Source organism: Rhamphochromis sp. 'chilingali' (genome assembly GCF_963969265.1).
Source record: "Rhamphochromis sp. 'chilingali' genome assembly, chromosome: 20".
NCBI lineage: Eukaryota > Metazoa > Chordata > Actinopteri > Cichliformes > Cichlidae > Rhamphochromis > Rhamphochromis sp. 'chilingali'.
The window spans coordinates 32,416,135-32,439,173 of record NC_137947.1 but is presented as its reverse complement, the minus strand read 5'-3'; the positions used below and the strand labels follow the sequence as shown (position 1 = coordinate 32,439,173).

Genomic DNA, 23,039 nt, shown 5'->3' with positions numbered 1-23,039 from the left:
GACGTTTCACCTCTCATCCGAGAAGCTTCTTCAGTTCTAAGGTCAAATGGTGGAGAGTCCCAGATATAAACCTAGTGGGAGAGACCCCCCACAGAGGGACAAAAGGACCCCTGATGATCCTCAAATCGCCTGAGCCAAGGTGGGAAACTGGGTGTGGGTCCCAATCAGCCAGAGTTTCGGGTGTGTTCATTGTGAAACCTGGCCCCACCTTATCATGTGATTTCCTGAGGTCAGATGGCCCAGGATGTGAGTAGGCGTTAAGGCGTCTGGGAAGGGATCTCAAAACTGGATTATAGATGGCAGAGAGTTGGTGTCGTAAACCCCCGCCTCTGTTCAAAGATGGTCGCTCACAGTGGACATAGATGGCTTCTTTCACTCCTCTTTCAAACCATCTGTCCTCTCTGTCCAAAATGTGAACATTGGCATCCTCGAAAGAGTGTCCTTTATCCTTAAGATGCAGATGGACTGCTGAGTCTTGTCCTGTGGAGGTGGCTCTTCTGTGTTGTGCCATGCGCTTGTGAAGTCTTCAAGCAACTTAAAGAAGTCCAGACGCTTTTCTTTGCAAGCTCCTTTGACTACGATGACCTGGATGACTGAGAACCTTCACAGACGTAACAGAATACAGTTACTCATATTTTGTATTCCATTACTCCCCAACACTGTAGATGCCCCCCAACATGGAGACCGGCTCAATCAGAGACTTTACCTGAGACAGGTGAGCCCCGTTGGGTCACAAACTGCAGTTTAATGATCGTATGATCGGCTTGAGTATTTGGACTTGTCCCCGATTACCTCTGCATGGACGCCACTGCACGGTTCTCAGATTTGACACTTCTAGAGTCGACCCAACTCTGGCTGCAAGAATCTCTGGAAGGTTTCTTAATCACTGCAGATTATTCATCAAACCTTCAAATACAAAGTAAATAAGAGAGAATATCTCAAACTAATCTGGGTCAGAATTTCCTTCTGCTTTATACTCTACAATCATCCAGACATTAGGCTCTCAGAACTTTATTAATAATATATAACTATTAATATTTTAATAATAAATCAGATTTTTGCCTTTTATCTGTAGAAGTACTTAAACCTGAGCCAAGCGTCCCCCGTGTGTTCCGATTTTGTCCCGATTTTGATTGAATAAAGTTTCTTTCCCTTGTAATGAGCACACAGAGACATGCTGGAGTTTCTCCTTTTATTAAAACTTTAACACATTACAGAACGAGCAGTTTCAGACACAATGAACGAAGAACATCCGATGCAGTTCCAGTAACTGTTTCATTCAGGAGCATCAGAACAAGCTTTCCGAGGTCGAAACAGGATGAAACGAGGCCTTAACCGTGAACCGCCCAAAACTACACTGTGCTCTTTGAAGGAGCAGTCTTCCAACCATCAGTTTCATCTGTAAGAGGCCGTTCAACAGGTGATGAGGGAACATTTCCTTTTAGTAATTTACGCTCTGCTTTACAACCATTTGTTTGAGACCCTAAATGGGATTACAGCCTCTCATCTGCAAGTTCTTAAACAGGTTAACCACAAATTTAGTACATTACAGTGAGTTAATCTGGGTTAGCTGGATCAAACATTGAGAACCAGTGAAAGGACCATGACTCAGATCTTCACCTTCACATTGACATATTTCCCAGACACTAAGAAACTTTTAACGATCTGGTTGCTAAATTAAGCCTCACCTCGTGTTCTGAGATGCCATATTCTCTGTAGGTTCAGGAAATTTGAGGTCCAGGTCACAGGTTCTTTTCTAGCATTTCCCAGCCACAGATTTATCTATTCTGAGACAGATGATTCAGTTCAGACCCGTTACACAGGGGAAGACATCCAGCAAGTCTGAGATCAACAACAGAAAGGTCACCTATAAAAAAAATAAAATAAATACACTGATGGCTTGAAAATTTAAGAAATGTCCCTGGGATGAACTGTCTGAACTTTGTTGGGCTTTTTTTGACTTCAGGAATCTTTTATTTCCCGAAAGGTTCTAGGCCAACATTTCCTGTGACAAGAAGCAGAAATGAGGTGAAACCAAACAGTCGGTCCAGATGAACTGTGAAAGGGTTCAAGGATTACAAAGTGTTCCAGGTTCACCTCAGAGTACGGAAATTCACAGGAGTCTTAGCAGACTCATCCAAATATTCATCATTGTCAGCTGCATCTCCACTTTCAACAGAGAGCACCTCAGACAGACACTCTGCTGCCTCAAAGGACAAGTTGTGTCATTACAATAAAAGACTGTGCTTGACTGAGCCTGGTTTATGTATTTCAAAGACTGGGTCAGGCTGAAAGTCTGCAATTGTGTTTTTATTATTTAGAGCCAGGTAGCAACAGGTACACGGTAACTAAAAACTAACAAATCACAACCAGACCGGGTGAGCGCTCTGATTTTATAAGGTTTCTCGTTCAGTAGATCGGATGGCAGCCATCTACATGAGCTCACTAGTCCTGTTAGGTGGAATCATTATTCATTTAATGCAACTCCAAAACGCAACACACCAGCGGTCCCAGCTGCCAAATATGATCAAAGAGAGGAGATTTATTGTGTTATTTAAACAGAAATGGCATAAATCAAGCAGTTTACAGGTTTATTTGAGTATTTAAATTCTTCTTTTAGTCTATTGGAAACCTATGAAGTGTAAGCAAAAGCTGCAAAACTAGGAGACTGCTGGGTGAGGACAAATGTCCTGGACACGTTTCTATGAGATCAATCAGACCTAAAAACAAATTCTGGAGAAAACAGTGAAGAAAGGAATTCAATTAAACTCTAAATAAATCTGGTCCTTTAGACAGGTGTAGTCCCTCAGCAAGAGTGTCTATCTCGTCACTTTCACATGCCCTCCACTATGTGACACATTGTGGCTTCAGCCTTTCTGGATAGCCGAGCGGTTAGAATAAACCCCGCCCCCATGTCACAAAGCCCAGTCACCTCCTACTCAAAGTTAAAATCATATTCAAAGTCCAGTGAGGTCATGTCAGAGGGCAAGCCCAGTGTTTCTGCAGTTATCTTCATAATCTGAGGGTTCGCCTCACTGGACGCCTCAGCCTCTGGCTGCGACACAGAGCCAGGATCTACCATGTCCAAGTTCTTTGGGTTTGTAGTTGCAGCATCAGTGTCACCTGAAGCTGACTCGGGTTCTGGTTCAGGCTGGTTCTGGTTCAGCTGCTGTCGGGTTTGGTATCTTGTTTGGGATCGGGTTTGCCGGGTTGGCCGAGGAGCAGGCGGGGTTTTCTTACCCCTGGTTTTAGGACCCGTTTTTGGTTTGGGTTCAGGTTCTGTGTCAGAATGAGTCTCTGGATGGAATTCGTTGACCTTGCTTAATTCTGACTGTTGGGGCTCTATTTGACTTTCAGGACATGGTTTGAGCTGGGACTCCAGTCTGGAAGACTGACTCTCTGGGAAGATTTGGGGATCCAATTTGGCTGTCACAGACTGGTCTTCAGGTGCACTCTGAACCTCACACTGAAGCGGGGGAGACACTCTTGGTTGAGCCATTTGCGTGTTTCTTTCATTAGGTAGAGCCAACTCAGATGCGGAGTCTTTGGCAGACTGCAGGGACCAGACAGACATAATTTGAATGCCTGAGTTTGTTGGGGTCAGTGGGTTTTGTGGCTGCTCATTTGGATTTCGTTGTGGAGATCTTTGGAGTTCATTTGGAAGCGGGAACTGAGTAAGACCTTGTGCCTTGGGCTGTGGTTCAGGCTGGAGTTCAAGGTGTTGCTGTGTCTGTGGTTTGGACTGTGGCTGGGACCCAGGTTCAGGGTGCAGTTTGGGCTGTGGTTGGGACTGTGGCTGAGACTCAGGTTGGGGCTGTAATTCTGGGTGTGGTTTGGACTGTGGTTGGGGTGTTAGGGCTTTTGGAACTGGAAATGGACTTTTACTGCCACTACTGCCTTCAGCTCTAGTATCTGATGCTGGTTTGCTGAAGGAGGAGGGGCCCGTTTGGCTGATGCTGCTGTAGAAGATGCCAAATAAATCTTGGGCTCTGGCTGCAGCCAGGTTGCTCCTAAATTTGTCCGATTTCTGAGCTCCATCACACTTATTCATGAAAGGTGGAGGTTTGACAAACACCGTACGAGTCTGCTCACCCTCTGGGACACCAGGAGCTGCCACGTCAGACACAATCTTTATCATGGCTGGTTGTGCTGGAGTAGCTGTGGTAGCTAAAGAAGTTAAAGGTTTTGCCTGTACTGGGACCGACTTTAAGTCGACTGGGACAGGTTTAGAAACTGGTGGAGCAGGGTTAACTTTAGAAGGTGTAGGAGTTGTGACACCTGCAGGGGCAGGATTTGGCTGGACTCGAGCAGGTTCAAAAACTGGTGGAGTAGTATTAAATTTAGAAGGTGTAGGAGTTGTGAGACCTGCAGGGGCAGGATTTGGCTGGACTCGGGCAGGTTCAAAAACTGGTGGAGTAGTATTAAATTTAGAAGGTGTAGGAGTTGTGAGACCTGCAGGGGCAGGATTTGGCTGGACTCGGGCAGGTTCAAAAACTGGTGGAGTAGTATTAAATTTAGAAGGTGTAGGAGTTGTGAGACCTGCAGGGGCAGGATTTGGCTGGACTCGGGCAGGTTCAAAAACTGGTGGAGTAGTATTAAATTTAGAAGGTGTAGGAGTTGTGAGACCTGCAGGGGCAGGATTTGGCTGGACTCGGGCAGGTTCAAAAACTGGCAGAGTAGATTTAACTTCAGCTGGTACAGGCACCACGGGTGGAGGTCTAACCTGAAACAAGGGAAGGACTGCCTCAAATGGCCCAAGTTTATCAACGTATGGGACCATTTTAGTCTGAAGCAGACCATTTCCGGAACTCACGGGAGGAGGCGGGAGTACTGCGCCCTCTGTTGGAAGAGACTCTACTAAAGTAGGGTTTTGGGGTTTAATGGACAGAAAGGTATTCAGAGATGCAGGTCTGCCCATCATGGTTGGCTTCCTCAGACCTAGAGCAGGTGTAGGGAGGTTGGGTCGGATCCGTCCCCGGTTGGACATCCAGGGAGCAGATACGCTTGGTTTGTTTCCCAGCTTCTCTGCGATCTCTTTGGCAACAGCTACTGACTTTGCAAAAGAGTCTTCCACCGAAGGGGACTTGGCAGCAGCTTCATCCTCTTTGATGAATTCTGCAGCAACTTTCTCTGCCTCCTTTGCAAGCACGTTCTCCTTCTTCTTCCAAATGAACTTTCCGAATGTGGTTGTTGCTGCTGTAGTTGGTTTGCCGGCCTCCAGGCTCTGCTTGCGGAGCTTGGCCCTCATGGCCGGACTGGGGCCACAAAGAATTTTGGGCGGTTCGTAGGGTTTTGGTAGTGGTTCGGGGTTGCTGACTGCCGGCTTCTCTGGCTCAAACGTTTTAAAACCTTCCCTCTCAGGTTTAGGTTTGCATTCGTCTCGCTCTTTCTCATATTTGGATCTGGCATCTGAATATTTGCCACCTTTAAATTTGTCCCCATCATCTTTTGAACCATATTTGGGACGGTCATTAGCATCGGTGCGGTAATGGTACCGATATTCCTCATCCCTGCTGTATCTGTGCCGGCTGTCCCTCTCGTCTTCCTCTCGGCTGTAATGGTACTTGTCATCCTTCTTGCTGTAGTTGTACTTTTCATCATTATTTTTCTTGCTGTAATAAGGCCACTCCTTTTCAGGGCTCTTGGCATTCTTAAAATCTTCCTTTTTGCTTGGCTTCAGCTTATCCTCGTCTTCCTCCTTTTTAATTTTGGACTTGTCCTCCTTTGAAGCATTCTCTTCTTTCTTTTTCTCCTTTTCCTTTTTCTCTTTTTTGTGTTTGGACTTTTCCTCTTTGCTGCCTTTCTCATCGTCATCATGTTTGCGTTTCTTTCCACTTGCCTCTAAGGCCAGTCCCGCCTGGCGGTCCAGGTTCCGCCTCTGCTCGTACAGTGGGTTCTCATACATTTGTTTCTGGTGAGGAAGAGTCAAGAATATATATTGAAGTCCACTTTGGTCACTTGACATATAAACATGTAATCTTACAATCTACACATCAGAATTGATCAAACCCCAGAAACACACTGCTCAAATAATTCAAAGCAACACTTTTTAGAGCATGGGGAAAATTCCAGGTGACAGGCAGTTACTCTAAGCTGGACATAGATGCCCCTCAGCCCAACAGCAGAACTGATGTCTTCTCCTTTGTACAGGATGAGAACTGAGGAGCATTTTTAGGTGCTGCAATGAAATTTCAGCATAATGAACAAGCCTTTTCGTTTTGACTGTTGACGTCTTTGAATTCAGTCATCTGTAAAGGTTCATAATTTTCTCTTCCATTAAACCATGTGGCTGTCCAGATTTCCAGGATGGGGAGGGATCCTCTGCGATCCGATGTGTGAAGTGTTGCTTTATTTATATCTATCCTTTATCTATATCAAATCAAGAAAAGGCAGGCCTGACCACCTTTAAAGGTTTAGGTGGCACAGATCTCTGTATATTTGGCAATGCTTAAGTCATTGAGTTCCAAACCTTATACTTCTCGTTGTGAGCGTGCGTGGTGACATGCTCTTCTGCACAGATGCCGTCGCCATAAAACTCTCTGCACAGCAGGCAGAAGAATCCTCTGACGGGTACCAGGAACTCCGAACCTGCAGCGCGACACACATGACATTTTCAACCCTCAAACGGAGGATAAATGAGCTACCAATCATGTTTACCTTATGGAAGTGTCCATTTCCAGTACCTGTCAAAAAAGGAGAAGGTTAAAGAGGCGGGGTGCTGACTTTTTTGGAAAACAGATGGTAAAGAGTTGAGTGGTTATTTAAGACCAGTGAAAGATGGAAAAATGCTGCAGCTCCTCAGCAATAACCGGGTGCCTGCAGGAGATGCAGTCAAGCTGTTTTTGGGGTGATACGAACACACCTGCACCAAGAACTTAGCGCACTTTACCAACTGTTGTTGCATTTTCAGCAGCTTTCAGAGCCATGTGAGGCATGAAAAGGAAACGAATCAGCACTGGAGGTGCGGACAGCAGTCTCCCCTATGCTTCGATGCGAATCACTTCATTATCACTGTTTTCATTAAGAGACAGAAATGGCAGCAGAGATCCACACTGAGCTCCACCTGGAACCAAAATATGGCTAACAAAATTCAGTGGTTCAAAAAACAGACTGTGATACGTCTGCAGGATCCTCTGAAGGTGCAGCACAAGTACCTTTAGCGGGTTTAGTCAGCTTCTCGTCTGGCAGCTGGTTCTTTTTGATTTTGCTCGGAGTGGAAGCCCAGGGTCGGTCATACGGGTCCAGAGTCTGAGGGACGGAGAAGAACATGAAATGTAACAGAGCAAACACGAGGAGCCCGCCGAGGTATGAATATCAACTGAATATCAAAGAGGGAGAATTTCAGACAATGTGGGCGATGATGCTTTAAAGTGAAAACCAACCTTTAGGTGCGTTTTGCTGTGCAAGTGTGTGAAAAAATCAAACATGGAACCACACGTAGCGTTACAGTTTTTGCACCAGTGGTTTCCAGCGTCATAGTATTCAAAGGGCTCGGGGGGCGGGGCTGGAGCTGCAGTGGCGTCGGGCGGCGTGTGCAGGGACGCCTTCGAAGGCGACAGAGTCACGGAAGTCTGCTAAACAAGAACAAAGAAAGAAAAATGATGGAGAGTCAAGATGGCGGGGAGAAGAGCGACAGCCTGCATTCAGAGCAAAAACAGGAGCTCCTTTTAAAGAGTTTCTTACCTTGTGTGACTCTGCATTGAAGATGTCAACGTGTATCCCTCAGACGGTTTTTATAGCGGCAGTAACTTCTTACGCAAAATTTCAACTTGAGCACAAACTTGCAGCGGTCACAATGAAACTCAACAGTCTAAATTCAGTCTATAACCCTCCGCTCAGCAGCGTTGTTTTCATGACTAGTCGCTCATTAACGCAATCAATAATCTGGATCTGACTCGTCCAGTATTAGGGCTGCTCAATTAATCGAATTTTAATCACGATTACGATCTGGGCTTTCAACGATCATTAAAAATGACTGAGCCGATTATTAGCACCTCCCTCAAGCTTTACTCTCGCGCTGCTCCGTGTGGCAAATCGAGTGCACCTCTCTGCATTTCGAACACGTGTCACAACAATTAAGAGGACCCGAGGGAAGCTCGGAAAGCTAAGCAGAAGTTATTTGGAGAGGAGAGTGACTGCCGTTGGTTGAAAAGAGAGGTAAAAAAAAAAAAAACTTCAGTGGTGTGGAAACATTATGGGTTCGCGGAGTCAGACGTGGATCAAGTAGACACAGTGTGTAAACTTTGCTACGGTGTCGTAGCTGCACCACAGAGCAACACTGCAAAGTTCACTAAACACAGATGTTTACATTTTTCATTTATTTCTTATATTGCAAACATTTGCACTGTTATCAGTATTTGCACACTATTTTATATTATTTTTTAAAGTCTTTATTCAATACATTGTTATTGTTAACCCTTTAAAGCCGGTCAGAGCAGCAAGCTCCGTTTTGTGTAACTATTTTTAAATCCCTGTAGAACCTGAACCATGTAAGCTAGCGCAATAATTTTTTTTGCATATGAAACTTACATCTTATGCCATCAGCTTGTCCTCAGTCACGGTTTCCTTCCACATAAAGCTTTGCAAAAAATTGCATAAAAAGCGCTTGCAGGAACAAAAACAATATTCCAGAAACACGCTTTGCCGATCTGATCAGCTGTTCGTAACACTTCCCACAGTGAAACAGACGTCAGCGCGAACTATCACATGTCCGCCATTTCCTGTCCAAAACCAGAAGTGACGCCATATTCGCGGAAAATGTAGTTTTTTACTTGTAGGCCTTAAAAGTCTATACTGGTGTTTTTATAAGTCATGTTTGACTTTTCTGAATAGTTTCTGGGATGCTTAGAACTCGAATTGCACTGCTGGAAATAGTTTATTTTGATGCACATGCTGTTTTCTTTGCAAATTTGCATCATAGGATTGTTTTTTGTTTTTCCTGCAGTATATAAAAATTGCTGTATCTCCAAAATAAAACTATGAAGACACTCAAAATAAATTTCCTGTTGTTGTAAACTATTTTTTGCAACTTTTTTGTATTTAAAGTTTTGAGGGACAAACCTCTTAAATTTCTCCAAGTAGAAATATATGTAAAAAAAAACAAAAACGATTTTCAATTTTTTTGTAGCTTATTGCACTTTTTTGCAATTAATGTAATTACTATGGACTTAATGCATACATATTATTAAAATATGGGCTATAACAGTTGTATTGATGTATAGCAACTTGAAATGCTCCCACAAATGGCACTACAGCATGTAAAAAAAAAAAAAAAAAGCTCTGGTGGACTTGGTTCTATGGTAGGACTTAAAGAGTTAAATAAATATCGTCAAATAATCGAGATCTCAATTTCAGTGAAAATAATCGTGATTACCATTTTTGCCATAATCGAGCAGCCCTATCCAGTATCCACGCCTTGGTAGCGTCACACCTTCCTGATGCTGAAACCCAGCGTGTAACGGCCAAACCAGCCGAGCAGCAGCTGTAAACGTGAGCCAGGAGCTGATTCATGTTGATTTCTCTCACTACCTAGCACCCGATCCACGTGTTTTAATAAACTGATTAGAATAAACTGACGTTTAACTACTCGAGGAGGGTTTCAAGGAAACACATAATTACTCACAGCAAACATTCAAATGTCTGTTTAACCCATCAGCAGCCCAGGACACCGCCACGTTCTGTTGGGGTGCTGATGGAGGACTTTCGGCACATTGATGACCTGAGACCATGTGCAGATTCACACGTATGTGCTGCTTTTTTGCCTGACGTTGGATGTATCTGGACGAGGATGGGGCGCTCTTCAAACCAACAGCGCTGCGTAAGTGCACCAAATGATCAGCGAGCAGTTACTGATCATCATCGATTTGTATAACCTGGCTCACGGGGCTGTCACAACTTCAACAACCAATCACTGATGAGGCAAGCTGCACTGTCATAAATGCAAACGCTTCTGAAATGTACGCTGTGACCGTCCTAGAAACACGAAACATTTATCATCACAGTCGGCAACGACTACGACTCAGTGCGGCCTTCCCACTGTTGCCAAAGCGCTTGCTCGTAGGCGGTCGGTCACAGGACTGTTGGGTTTTCTCTGTATGTGTTATCGTAGGGTCTACCTTACAGTATAAAGCGCTTTGAGGTGACTGTTGTAATTTGGCGCTGTGTAAATAAAACTGAATTGAATCACCTCAAAGAGAGAAACTCCACCTCCAACTACTCCAAACTGGTGGAGCTCCGCCATGCACAGGTATAAATGTTGGTGGCCATGACAGTCCAGTCTGACAACATGTGATGTCACAACAAACACACAGAATGAGAGTAGAGCCCATTAAAGCCGGACACAAGCACACGTGAATCCTCCTAAACTGTCTGTGAACATGTTTGCAGAGGTACGTTAGCTTGCTAATATGGGCTCAAATTGTGGTCATAAAAGTTTTGTGCTTGTAAATCAGGATTTGTATGTGTAAAAAGATTTGTGTGTGGACTTAGCCAAAAAATACACTTAAACTCTGCACTCAAGTTTCAAGTTACAAGTACGAATTTTGACCCTATTTTTCTTCCTTTCATCTCACTGGCCAATGTCATGTCAATCACAAATTTAACAATCCAATCAGAGAACAGATGGGCTTGGGTTTGTGGAAATGACAGTCTTCACTAGTGGGGATAGTTACAAAGCTTTCTTCATTATGAATTAGCGATACATGTTTTTGTTGAACATTTGAAGATAAAAAAAAACAAACTCTTGTAGAGGACATAAAGTCAGAGACAGAAACGACAAGGAGCAGGTACATCTAGTGCAGGGAGAGCTGCTGCACACAGAATTCAGCAGCCAGCAACAGATTCTGGATCCTTGGCTTTTAGTTAGCATTAGCAGCACATGCTGCGTCCAATGAGAGGACCTTTATGCTGCGCACTGTGACTCACAGCCATGGTCCCGGGTCAGCTATGACTTTGTGTTAAACTAATCCTAAAGTAATAATGCATTTCTAACCACTGAGATACCACAACTTTATCCTTTCAACAGCTGCTGAAAGTTAGGGGACCTAACTGCTATCAGATAGAGATAGAGAGATAGAGAGATAGAGAGAGAGAGAGAGATATAGAGAGATAGAGAGATCCTCCAGCTTCAAACTGTATTACCCTTCCAGGACCTGCAGTTAAAAAAAAAAAACCTCCGACAGCCCAAGCCCATCTGTTCTCTGATTGGATAGATAAATTTGTGATTGACATGACATTGACCAATCAGCTGAAAGGAAGAAAAATAGGGTCAAAATTCGTACTTGTAACTTGAAACTTGAGTGCAGAGTTTCACACTTAATTTTTGGCTAAGTCCACACACAAATCTTTTTACACATACAAAACTGATTTACAAGTACAAAATATTTATGACCACAATTTGAGCCCATATGCTAATCCTTTATGGAATTCAAATAATATTTTATTTTCTAGAAATACTTTTTTGACTTCCTGTTTCTATGTTTCACAGCTTGCTGAGCTGAACCGGTCCTCTAAACTACATCACTCGACCACAAAGAAATGTTTTCAAACCGTCTTATTGTTACTACAGCTGCATTAAAACGCGCTCTCACTCTCAATGTAACGAAAACAAACAGTAGTAAAAGTACAAAGACATTTCTATGATGATGAATGGATTAAACTAATTTACATGAGACAGTAGTGAGGCTTTAGCTCCACCCAGCGATTATACAAATCCTTTACATGTCCGATAAACTTCTTGTTTGTTAGCACAGCTTTAAAAACATTTCATTTCTCTGAGCTATCTATTTCCAGTCTAACGCGACAAGATCGCAGAATCTTGTCATGAAACATTTAAACTTCTTATATTAAAATTTTTATATAAAACCATTAAAACAACTAATGTTCAGGGAAACTAGTTTCACTGCCGACGTGATGATGAGGCAGACAAAACTACAAGCACAAAGTAAAATCTTCCAAAATAAAAGCATTGAATTCAAAATAACAGCTCTAGAGGACAAAGTGGTCTGCAGGTGAACCTCACTGAGTGAATAAAGGAACATGTTCTCGGTGCTTCTCGACACATCTCGTCTGAGTAAACTGATCAATAACTGACCCTAGCTATGCTTTCTAACTCCGATATCACTTCCTGTTACCTCCTCTGCAGGTGAGTGTACCTTCATCATGGGGCCGCTGGCCGCCGGCTGGCCTTCTGGGCTCCTTTCCGCCTCACGTTTCTTCTTCTGTGGTGGAGTCTGCTGCTCAGCCTTCTGGACCTCAGGCGGTTTGCTGGTCCTGCGGGGTCGGTCCGACGGGTTCAAGCCAAGGATGAGTGCCACTTTCTCGATCTCGCTGCGTTTCTTCTCGGCAGCCTCGTGCTCCTTGCGGAGGTTGGAGATCTGGGCCATGACCTCCTCCTGCAGGTGGCTGATCTCCTGCAGCAGAGGGTCCTTGTGGCCATCCTTCTCCCGGCGCTTCTTCCTCAGCAGCTCGCCTGAAAAACATTGCAGGGCAAATGTCAAAGCGCCATCAGTGACGTTCCATCGATCAGAAGGCGTCTCCTGCAGCTCCATGTTTTCATGTCACACCTAAAACAACAAACACCAAATGAAACTTTCTACAGTGGCAGGTTTCTGAAATGATCAGCTGTACACAGCTGTGCACATGTTGAATAAAAACAAATTTAAAAAAAGTCCCAGAGGTGATCCCTGAGGATCTCCAGTCTCATTTCAGCTGAGAAAAGTGTCTGATTTTATACTTCATTAATAAACTTAAAACCAACACCAGCTTTATAGGACATCCCACCACATGCTGGCTGGGATTGCTGCGTGGGCGGAGCATAAATCACCTGTAACACAGTAACACACCTTGCTGCTTCCTGAGTCTCTCCAGCTCCTTCATCAGATACTCCTTCTTCTTCATCCTGATCTCTCGCTCCTGCTTCAGCTTCTCTCTCTCTTCTAGAACCTGAACAAACCAACACAGTCACAGGTGTGAACATCCAATCAGCTGAATCTGAGTCAGAGGCTCCACCCAAATCTACATCTTTCCTTCTCGGAATGATCCACATCTCAGTTTTTCAGGTGGAGCCAAAGGATGTGGAGGCATAAACTTCCTTCTGACGTAAATGCAAAGACGTGGGAAGAAGCGATGGAGGCTGACCTTCTGTTTCTGGCTCTCGTTGTTCTGCTCCTCAGACACTCTCGCAGCTTTGGCGCTCCCCTTCTCTGCGTGTTGGGTGGAGCTCTTCACCAAACCTGAGGATGGACAGACACATTTATTTACACCGACTGACCCACAGCTGCTCATCCTGCTCTCGCTGGTCGATGAATCCAGTTTATTCTTCCAGCGCTCACCAGTTTTGTACACTGGATTCAACTGTGGCCAACCATGTGTTACACTGATTATGGAGGCGGGTAAAAATAGTAACAACACATTTTAAAACTACCTGAATGTTTATGACTGAATGACTCGTTTCTATGTGCAAACATTTGGGTAGTGCACATTTCAGCCTTCTCAACCTATTAAGTAACACAGCTAATAAAAATGGCTAAGTACTCTGAAGCAAACAAACTGTATATAAAAATGGAAGTAGCTTCTTAAAGCTGCATTGTTTTTAAGCAGGGGACAATCATTGGATAATGAACATTTAATCACAACTTGTTGACCAATGAGGATGCAGAGTCTCTGTGACAAATCAGTAACTGTTCAATAGTCAGCCGTGTCTCTTACATGCTGTTTTGCAGAGGTGGCAGGGGGAGAAGTGAGAGGACAAACACTACAGCAACCTACACGCAAGGATCCACAAGAGGAAGGGGCAGGGCCGCCTGGTTAGCGGTGAGGAAAACATCCCGCAAATAATCGTCACGCTCAGACTAAATGTGATAAGAGTTCTTTAAAAGGAGACTGACCTTTGACCCCTGGCTCAGGGGTATAATCCTGTTTGTAGGGTAGTGTGGGAGGGTACTCCTCAGCAAGTGTAGGAGGAGGCATCCTCATGTTTGGGGGTGGATATGTGGGGGGCCACTGCTGGGGTACGAAGGGCAAGTAATTCCCATACTGACTGTACACAGGTGGCGGGTAGCTGGGGTGCATCATGGCGGGGACCTGCGAAGGGGGGTAGGTGGGGATGGGTACACCTGGATGAGGGGGGTGGCAGCTTGGCTCTGGAGTCTGACAGGGCGGCGCTGCCGTGTTGCTCCACTCGCCTTTCTCCTCTTTAATGTCACGGTCTTGGTGAGATTTGAGCGAAGCTGAGCTCTTCCTGCGGTCATCCTCGTCGCTGCTCCAGCCGGCGCCAGTGGCACCGCGTCCGTGGCTCCGGCTCCGGCTGGTGCTGCTAGAGCTGCCACTGTGGCTTCGTGACCTACGGCCCTGCCGGCTGCCATCAGAGCTGTCGGAGGAGTACCGTCTGCGCCGCGTGGGCGTCTTTGTAGGGGGTTTCTTCCCGTGGAGACGCTCTTTGGTCCTGGCGGCCATCTTGGTAATTTCGGCCACTCCAAGGTCCAGACCGATGGTTTTAAGCAGATCCTGGATCTTCTCGTACTCTTCTAGTGCCTGGCGCTCGCTCTCCTCCAGGGGCTCGTTCCCCGGTGGGTGAGCGGGGTTCGACACCTGGGCTGTGGTGTTGTGGTCGGGGCTGATGGCGGGCCGGCTCACATAACTGTCCGTGGAGTGAGGGGGCTGAAGGGTACATCCGTGTGTCTGAGCAGAGACCAGTTTCTGCTGTGGGTAGTCTCCATACAGCGCCTCCTCAGTTACGTCTCCATACAAGTCTAGACTGTGGGTCAAGACTGGCTCTGGCCCCGGCGGTGGTTTGGGTTCCTCCAAATCGCCATAGAGGAATCTCTCCTCGTCGTCAATGTCGTCCAGCACCTTCTCCTGAGTCCTGGGCCCCGGCGTTGTCATCCCCAGCAGGCTGAGGATTTCTTTGATCTCAGCGTCGAGGCCAGCACGGCGAGCCATCTGTGGATCAGACCGCAGCTCCGCAAGCATGGACGCCACCATGCGAGGGTCAGCGCCTTTGACGGCCTGCAGGAGCTGATCGGCCAGTCGGGACATAGAGCCATCCTGAGTTTGAGGAGAGTCCGTGCTCTGTAACAGAAATACTATGATGGTCATTTTGAGGAACTCCGCCGTGGTCATCTCTGCTTTTTGGCTAACAGAAGCATGTATCGAAACACCGACTGAAACACTGTCTGCAAACTTACCCTGACGGATGGCGAGTCCTCGGAGCTGCGTTTCTTCAGGATGGACTTTGTTGGTAACGTGAGCAGCTCCTCAAGTTCCTTCCTGCGGCGAGCCATTTCTAGCTCCTTAAACCCTTTATTCAAATCTGTGGCACCACTTCTGCTGCGGCTGCTTGAGCTGCTGCTTGCACTGCGACTGCGGCTCCTCTGACGGCTCTTACTGCGAGCATAGCTCGTCCCTTTGCTGTAGCTTCGTCCTCGACTCCTTCCTCTGGATCGAGACCTGGATCTGGACCTAGATTTAGACCTGCTCCGGGGGCGACTCTTGCTGCGGCCCCGACTCTTGGCTCTGCTCCGGTCTGGACTGCGGCTCTGGCTCTTGGCCCTGCTCTTGGCCCTGCTCCGGTCCGGACTGCGGCTTCGGCCCCGGCTCTTGGCCCGGCTCCGTTTCGGACTGCGACTCTGGCTACGGGGACGGCTCTTGCTCCTTCCAAGACTCCTGGCCCGACTCCGGTCGGGACTACGGCTGCGAGGTTTGCTCCGGCCCCGACTTTGCTCGTACTCCCGTCTACATGGAGACAAAAACATGAAGTAGCTAAACCTCACTGGCAGGGTTTTAATAGTTTTGCAATTTTCATTAGTTTTTATTTTTATTTAGTTTTGACTTCAGATTTTCAATTTTATATCAGTTTTAATTAGTTTTTACCAATTGTTTGCTAGTTTAGTTTAGTTTTTTTTGAAAATCCTTAGTTTCAGTTATAGTTTTAGTTGTTTGCAATAATTAAGTGCAACAAAATCCCAGTTTCATCATATCAGTCATGCTCTTCTGCTTATCCTTGGGTATGTTGCTATTCCAGCTACCAAACCCTGCACCCTGCACAGGTCGCCTGTCTGTCGCAGGGCTAACACGCAGAGACAGACAACTCACATTCCCACCTATGGGTTCTTTAAATAAATAAATAAATGAATAAAGGCAGATGAACAACCATTGATACCAGGCAACTATAAAATGTATATCTTGGCCCCAATGAGACTATTAACTCTTGCAGCACCGGGTGTTCGTAATTTTGGTTCAAGTGAATTGATAAACCTTTTGAAGGCAATTGACTCACACAGTTATGCAGATATCCCCGTTCTGTTGTCTCGGGATGCATCACGCTGCCTTGCCTGGGGTTAGCTTCTGTTTTCTGGGGATGAGGTTTGAGTGCGCTCCCTTACCTTCTCAAGGTAAGCTAGGTTAGCCTTCTTGTGTGAGCTTTTCAAGCGCACTTTAAGGTTTGTGGGATTTTTTTCCCCTTTAGAAATGTCCCTCATAATTTGTCTCTTTCCACTACAAGACACTTGCTTTATCCAAAACACAGTCATATTCAAAGTAATCCCAAATTGGACTCTGGCGCTTTCTCCCGACTTTTCCTGACATGATTCTGCGCGTGGACGGAGCAGCGACACAAACAACTCGACTAACGTACTGCCACCTGCTGGCATAATGAGACACAGCAAGAAAAAAATCTGGAAACTAAACTTCATTTTCACCCTTGACTATTGTATGACACACACACATCTACGAAAACTAAACACATTTTTGCTATAAATTCAGTTAATTTTAGTTAGTTTTCCTTTTTTTGTTTTTATTTTTATTTCCGTTAACAAAAATGTTTTTTCACTTCTAGTTTTCGTTATTTCGTTAGTTTTCGTTAACGATAATAACCTTGCTCACTGGTTGTGCAGATAACACATTTTTACCATTCACTGACACATAATTGCCAGAAACCTCAACGCACAGGCCGAGGGGGCGGTGTGGCAGCAAGTTTTCACACCAGCCTAGTAATCAACCAAAGACCCAGACAGACTTTTAATTCATTTGAAAGCCTGATGCTTAGCCTCGTCCACCCCAGCTGTAAAACTCAGAAACCAGTCTTACTTGTTATCATCTATCGTCCACCTGGGCCTTACAGAGTTTCTGTCTGATTTCTCAGACTTTTTATCTGATTTAGTTCTGAGCTCAGATAAAATAATTATTGTGGGTGATTTTAACATCCACGTAGATGCTAAAAATGACAGCCTCAACATGGCATTTAATCTGTTATTAGACTCAATTGGCTTCTCTCAAAATGTAAAATGACAAATTATCTTCTTATGGCCTCTGACAGTGGACTCATCTCTGTGCTTGTCCTGCTAGACCTCAGTGCAGCGTTCAATACTGTCGACCATAATATCCTATTAGAGCGATTAGAACATGCTGTAGGTATTACAGGTACTGTGCTGCAGTGGTTTGTATCATATCTATCTAATAGACTCCAGTTTGTGCATGTAAATGGAGAGTCCTCTTCACACACTGAGGTTAATTATGGAGTTCCACAGGGTTCAGTGCTAGGACCAGTTCTGTTTACATTATACAGTGGGGCAAAAAAGTATTTAGTCAGCCACCGATTGTGCAAGTTCCCCCACCTAAAATGATGACAGAGGTCAGTAATTTGCACCAGAGGTACACTTCAACTGTGAGAGACAGAATGTGAAAAATTTTTTTTCATGAATCCACATGGTATCAGACAATCACACCACCACACAGTACTGACCCACACATATGGTTCTTACACACACACTGGACTTTCTGGACTTTGGTTTTGCACAACACTGGTCACTATATTCTTCATTTCCGGTTAATACTTGTACAGCTGCTGTTATTGTGTATATATTTATTTATATTTAGATTTCTTCATACATTCTTATATAGTTCTATATTGTGTATTTTGTTGTACAGTTATTTTATTTTCAACTTTAATTTATATATTTATCTTTCTTATTCTTCCCAGTTAAATTTACCCTTCATTCTAATTTGTGTTGTACAGTTATTTCATTTTTAACCTTAATTTATATTTTATTCCTTCCTAGTTAAATTTACCCTTTTTAATTTTTCATATTTATTTCCTTTCTTATTCATAGCCTTTTCCTTTTTTGTTTTCTTTAGGTCACGAGCAGTTGTCCAAGCATTTCACTACATATCGTACTGTGTATGACTGTGTACGTGACAAATAAAAATTTGAATTTGAATTTGAATTTGGTAGGATTTGTAAAGAATTTATTGGTAAATCAGGGTGGAAAATAAGTATTTGGTCAATAACAAAAATACAACTCAATACTTTGTAACATAACCTTTGTTGGCAATAACAGAGGTCAAACGTTTACTATAGGTCTTTACCAGGTTTGCACACACAGTAGCTGGTATTTTGGCCCATTCCTCCATGCAGATCTTCTCGAGAGCAGTGATGTTTTGGGGCTGTCGCTGAGCAACACGGACTTTCAACTCCCGCCACAGATTTTCTATGGGGTTGAGGTCTGGAGACTGGCTAGGCCACTCCAGGACCTTCAAATGCTTCTTACGGAGCCACTCCTTTGTTGCCCGGGCGGTGTGTTTTGGATCATTGTCATGTTGGAAGACCCAGCCTCGTTTCATCTTCAAAGTTCTCACTGATGGAAGGAGGTTTTGGCTCAAAATCTCACGATACATGGCCCCATTCATTCTGTCCTTAACACGGATCAGTCGTCCTGTCCCCTTGGCAGAAAAACAGCCCCATAGCATGATGTTTCCACCCCCATGCTTCACAGTAGGTATGGTGTTCTTGGGATGCAACTCAGTATTCTTCTTCCTCCAAACACGACGAGTTGAGTTTATACCAAAAAGTTCTACTTTGGTTTCATCTGACCACATGACATTCTCCCAATCCTCTGCTGTATCATCCATGTGCTCTCTGGCAAACTTCAGACGGGTCTGGACATGCACTGGCTTCAGCAGCGGAACACGTCTGGCACTGCGGGATTTGATTCCCTGCCGTTGTAGTGTGTTACTGATGGTGACCTTTGTTACTTTGGTCCCAGCTCTCTGCAGGTCATTCACCAGGTCCCCCCGTGTGGTTCTGGGATCTTTGCTCACCGTTCTCATGATCATTTTGACCCCACGGGATGAGATCTTGCGTGGAGCCCCAGATCGAGGGAGATTATCAGTGGTGTTGTATGTCTTCCATTTTCTGATGATTGCTCCCACAGTTGATTTTTTCACACCACGCTGCTTGCCTATTGTAGATTCACTCTTCCCAGTCTGGTGCAGGTCTACAATACTTTTCCTGGTGTCCTTCGAAAGCTCTTTGGTCTTGGCCATGGCGGAGTTTGGAGTCTGACTGTTTGAGGCTGTGGACAGGTGTCTTTTATACAGATGATGAGTTCAAACAGGTGCCATTCATACAGGTAACGAGTGGGGGACAGAAAAGCTTCTTACAGAAGACGTTACAGGTCTGTGAGAGCCAGAGATTTTCCTTGTTTGAGGTGACCAAATACTTATTTTCCACCCTGATTTACCAATAAATTCTTTACAAATCCTACCATGTGAATTCATGGATTTTTTTTCACATTCTGTCTCTCACAGTTGAAGTGTACCTCTGGTGCAAATTACTGACCTCTGTCATCATTTTAAGTGGGGGAACTTGCACAATCGGTGGCTGACTAAATACTTTTTTGCCCCACTGTACATGCTTCCCTTAGGCAGCATCATTAGAAGACATAGCATACATTTACACTGCTATGCAGATGACACCCAGCTCTATCTGTCCATGAAGCCAGATAACACACACCAATGAGTTAAACTGCAGGAATGTCTTAAAGACATAAAGACCTGGATGGCCGCTAACTTTCTGCTTCTTAATTCAGATCAAACTGAGGTTATTGTACTCGGCCCTGAAAAGCTTAGAAATATGGTATCTAAGCAGATTCTTACTCTGGATGGCATTACCTTGGCCTCCAGTAACGCTGTGAGGAACCTTGGAGTCATGTTTGACCAGGACATGTCCTTCAACGCACATATTAAACAAATATGTAAGACTGCTTTCTTCCATTTGTGCAACATCTCTAAAGTTAGAAATATCCTGTCTCAGAGTGACGCTGAAAAACTAGTTCATGCATTTATTACTTCCAGGCTGGACGACTGTAATTCATTATTATCAGGAAGTCCAAAAAACTCCCTGAAAAGCCTTCAGCTAATCCAAAATGCTGCAGCAAGAGTCCTGACAGGGACTAGAAAGAGAGCAGATTTCTCCTGTTTTGGCTTCCTGTTAAATCCAGAATTCAAAATCCTGCTCCTCACATACAAGGTCTTAAATAATCAGGCCCCATCTTATCTTAATGACCTTGTAGTACCATATCACCCTATTAGAGCACTTTGCTCTCACACTGCAGGCTTAGGGTAACTATGTGAGACTGCTGTTTGTTGATTACAGTTCAGCGTTTAACACAATAGTGCCCTGCAGACTGTTCACAAAGCTGAGGGATCTGGGACTCAACAGCCGTCTGTGTGCATGGGTGTTGGACTTCCTCACTGGCAGAACTCAGGTGGTGAGGGTAGGTAGATGCGTGTCTAACAGCATCACCATCAACACAGGAGCACCTCAGGGATGTGTCCTCTCGCCACTGCTCTACTCCCTCTACACTTCGGACTGTGTGGCCACCCACGGCTCCAACACCATTGTGAAGTTTGCTAACAACACAGTGGTGTTGGGCGCCATCTCCAACAACGATGAGACGGCCGACATGGACGAAGTGAAGAATCTGGCATCATGGTGCCGGGACAACCACCTCCACCTGAACGTCAGCAAGACCAAGGAGCTGGTGGTGGACTTCAGAAGGGGTCAGCACAGAGACTACAAGCCCATTATCATCAATGGAGCTCCAGTGGAGAGGGTGCAGTCCTTCAAGTATCTTGGTGTCCACATCTCCTCAGACCTGACATGGGCTGCCCACATTCAGGTCCAGACCAAAAAGGCTTTTTTGGTCTGGACCAAAAAATTCAAATTCCTTTAATTTTAAATGTTTATATTGTCTATTCTGTAAAATAGTCAGATGTCTATTCTTATTAATGTACAGAATTCACCTGCTTGCTGCCACTACTGCACATTCACCCCAATGTGTGTGTGTGTGTGTATATATATATATATATATATATATATATATATATATATATATATATATATATATATATATATATATATATATATATATATATATATATATATATATATATCTATATATCTATATCTATATATATATATTTTTTTTTTTTTACTCTCTCCCCCCCCCAATTTTTGCACATGTCGAGGAGCATGTCAGGTTACATTTCACTGTGTGTTATACTTGTATAACTATGCACGTGACAAATAAAGAACCTTGAACCTTACTTGTTGTTCCTAGAATATTTATATCAGATGACTTAGATGAGATGTTTCACTGTGAACATCTTTTAATGGTGAAATCATTTCCTTTTCACAAGTAACAAAGGACCACATTTGCTGTTTCTTTATCCAGCTGTATTGCCTTCAACCATCACAATAAACACAAAATCTGCCTAATGATCACCTTTCGAGATGGCATAAGGAGGCGGAGCCAGAAGGTCCATTCAGCTCGTTGCCAACGGTGATGACGAGGTTGTGGTCCAGGGGAATCGGGCCACGTGGAGACAAAGACCTCTGTACAAGAAACACAAAAATTCAGCACTAAATCTCTCAGAGTAGAATACCGACAGGACAGCCCAGCGCCTGTGGCACGTAATGGAAAAAACGAACCTTTTCACCATCGGCGTGTGTGACCTGATGGAGATGTTTTATGGCAGCTTTGTGTTTTGTTTGGGGTTTTTTCAGGTTTCTAAGATTCTGATTACTCTACAGCATAGGTGTCAAATTTGGCCCGCAGCCTAATTACATTTGGCCCGCGAAGCCATACCAAATTACTATTAAAGCTGGCCTACTGGTATTATACAGCTAATATATATATTGTTTAGTATTAAGCTTTGCTTGTTTCATATTCAGTTTTTCAGCAAAACGTGTTTGAGTCCATAAGAAAAGATTCATTCTTATATCTGGAGGAATAAATATATTTCAATAAATATTAATGTTAGCCCGCGACTTTGTTCCAGTTTTGAATTTTGGCCCACTGTGTGTTTGAGTTTGACACCCCTGCTCTACAGTTTCTAACCTGAGCGTTCCTGAGCTTACAGCGCCAAGTGTGGTGGGAGCAGAGCTGGATTCAGCCAAAGTCCTTCCTGAAGTATCTCCAGGCACTTATTCTGAAGAACTATAATCAACTAGAATTTTACAGGTCACTGGGACATAAACTTCACGGCTGAAACAGCACTTAAACCAAAGTAAGATTTTACAAAGCTCCTTGTCTTGCAAGCTAAACGTCTACCAACATCATTATTACCAACAAACATCCCAACAGTCCTGCTGTTTAGCATACGTGCTCCAGGTGCCCTTTCTTCTGCTCACCTTCAAGGCCCTTCATAACCTGGCTCCTCCTGATCTCTCTGACCGAGTCGTCGGGCAGACACGTTAAACAATAAAACTAAATAATAAACGCGGTACATAAACGCTAATCTCGCGATAAATTGGTCGTTTTTTAAAAGGGGTTTGGTCTAAATCTGATTCCAAACACACTCTTTATAAATGAGAAACAGATATTTTCCCTCTCAGCCGTATCCGTCCCCGCAGACCACCCAAACCGGTGTGTGTGCGGTAACCTGCCGGCTGTCCGGTGTGTTCGGCCCGTTCGGACCTCGGCTCTCTCACCTCTCTCGGCGGACCTCCGGTCCATAACTCCCCGCCGCGGTTGCTGTCTGAGCCCGGGGAAGGGTACCTCCTGCGCGGCGGGGAGCGGCGGTAGGGATCCGGGGGTCCGTGGTCGTGGTAGCCAGAGTGATACGGAGGTCTGGGCCGGCTCCGGTCGTCCCTGTAGCCCGGGGCCGGGTAGGGCCTCGGCGGAGGCGGACCCCGGCCTTCAAAGGGAGGCGGGTAGCCCCCTCTCGGAGGAGGCCGACCGCGGTACATCTCCTTCCGC

General features: G+C 44.8%; 1 protein-coding gene across 2 annotated transcripts; it reads right to left on the bottom strand.

Annotated features, from left to right (window-relative positions):
• Nucleotides 1–1,178: 1,178 nt before the first annotated feature.
• On the bottom strand, nucleotides 1,179–23,029 carry znf318 (zinc finger protein 318; the record flags this gene model as incomplete). Of its 2 annotated transcripts, none has more annotated exons than XM_080869281.1 (11): nucleotides 1,179–5,911; nucleotides 6,470–6,588; nucleotides 7,155–7,248; nucleotides 7,383–7,574; nucleotides 12,153–12,469; nucleotides 12,843–12,942; nucleotides 13,138–13,232; nucleotides 13,887–15,069; nucleotides 15,186–15,732; nucleotides 21,564–21,673; nucleotides 22,772–23,029. In XM_080869281.1, the coding sequence occupies 11 exons, from the start codon at nucleotides 23,027–23,029 to the stop codon at nucleotides 2,936–2,938; spliced, it is 5,991 nt and encodes a 1,996-aa protein (XP_080725407.1). In that variant the 3' UTR covers nucleotides 1,179–2,935. The 2 variants fall into 2 exon arrangements, with proteins under 2 accessions (XP_080725407.1, XP_080725406.1); XM_080869280.1 differs by having other exon boundaries at nucleotides 7,383–7,571.
• Between the last annotated feature and the right edge of the window lie 10 nt (nucleotides 23,030–23,039).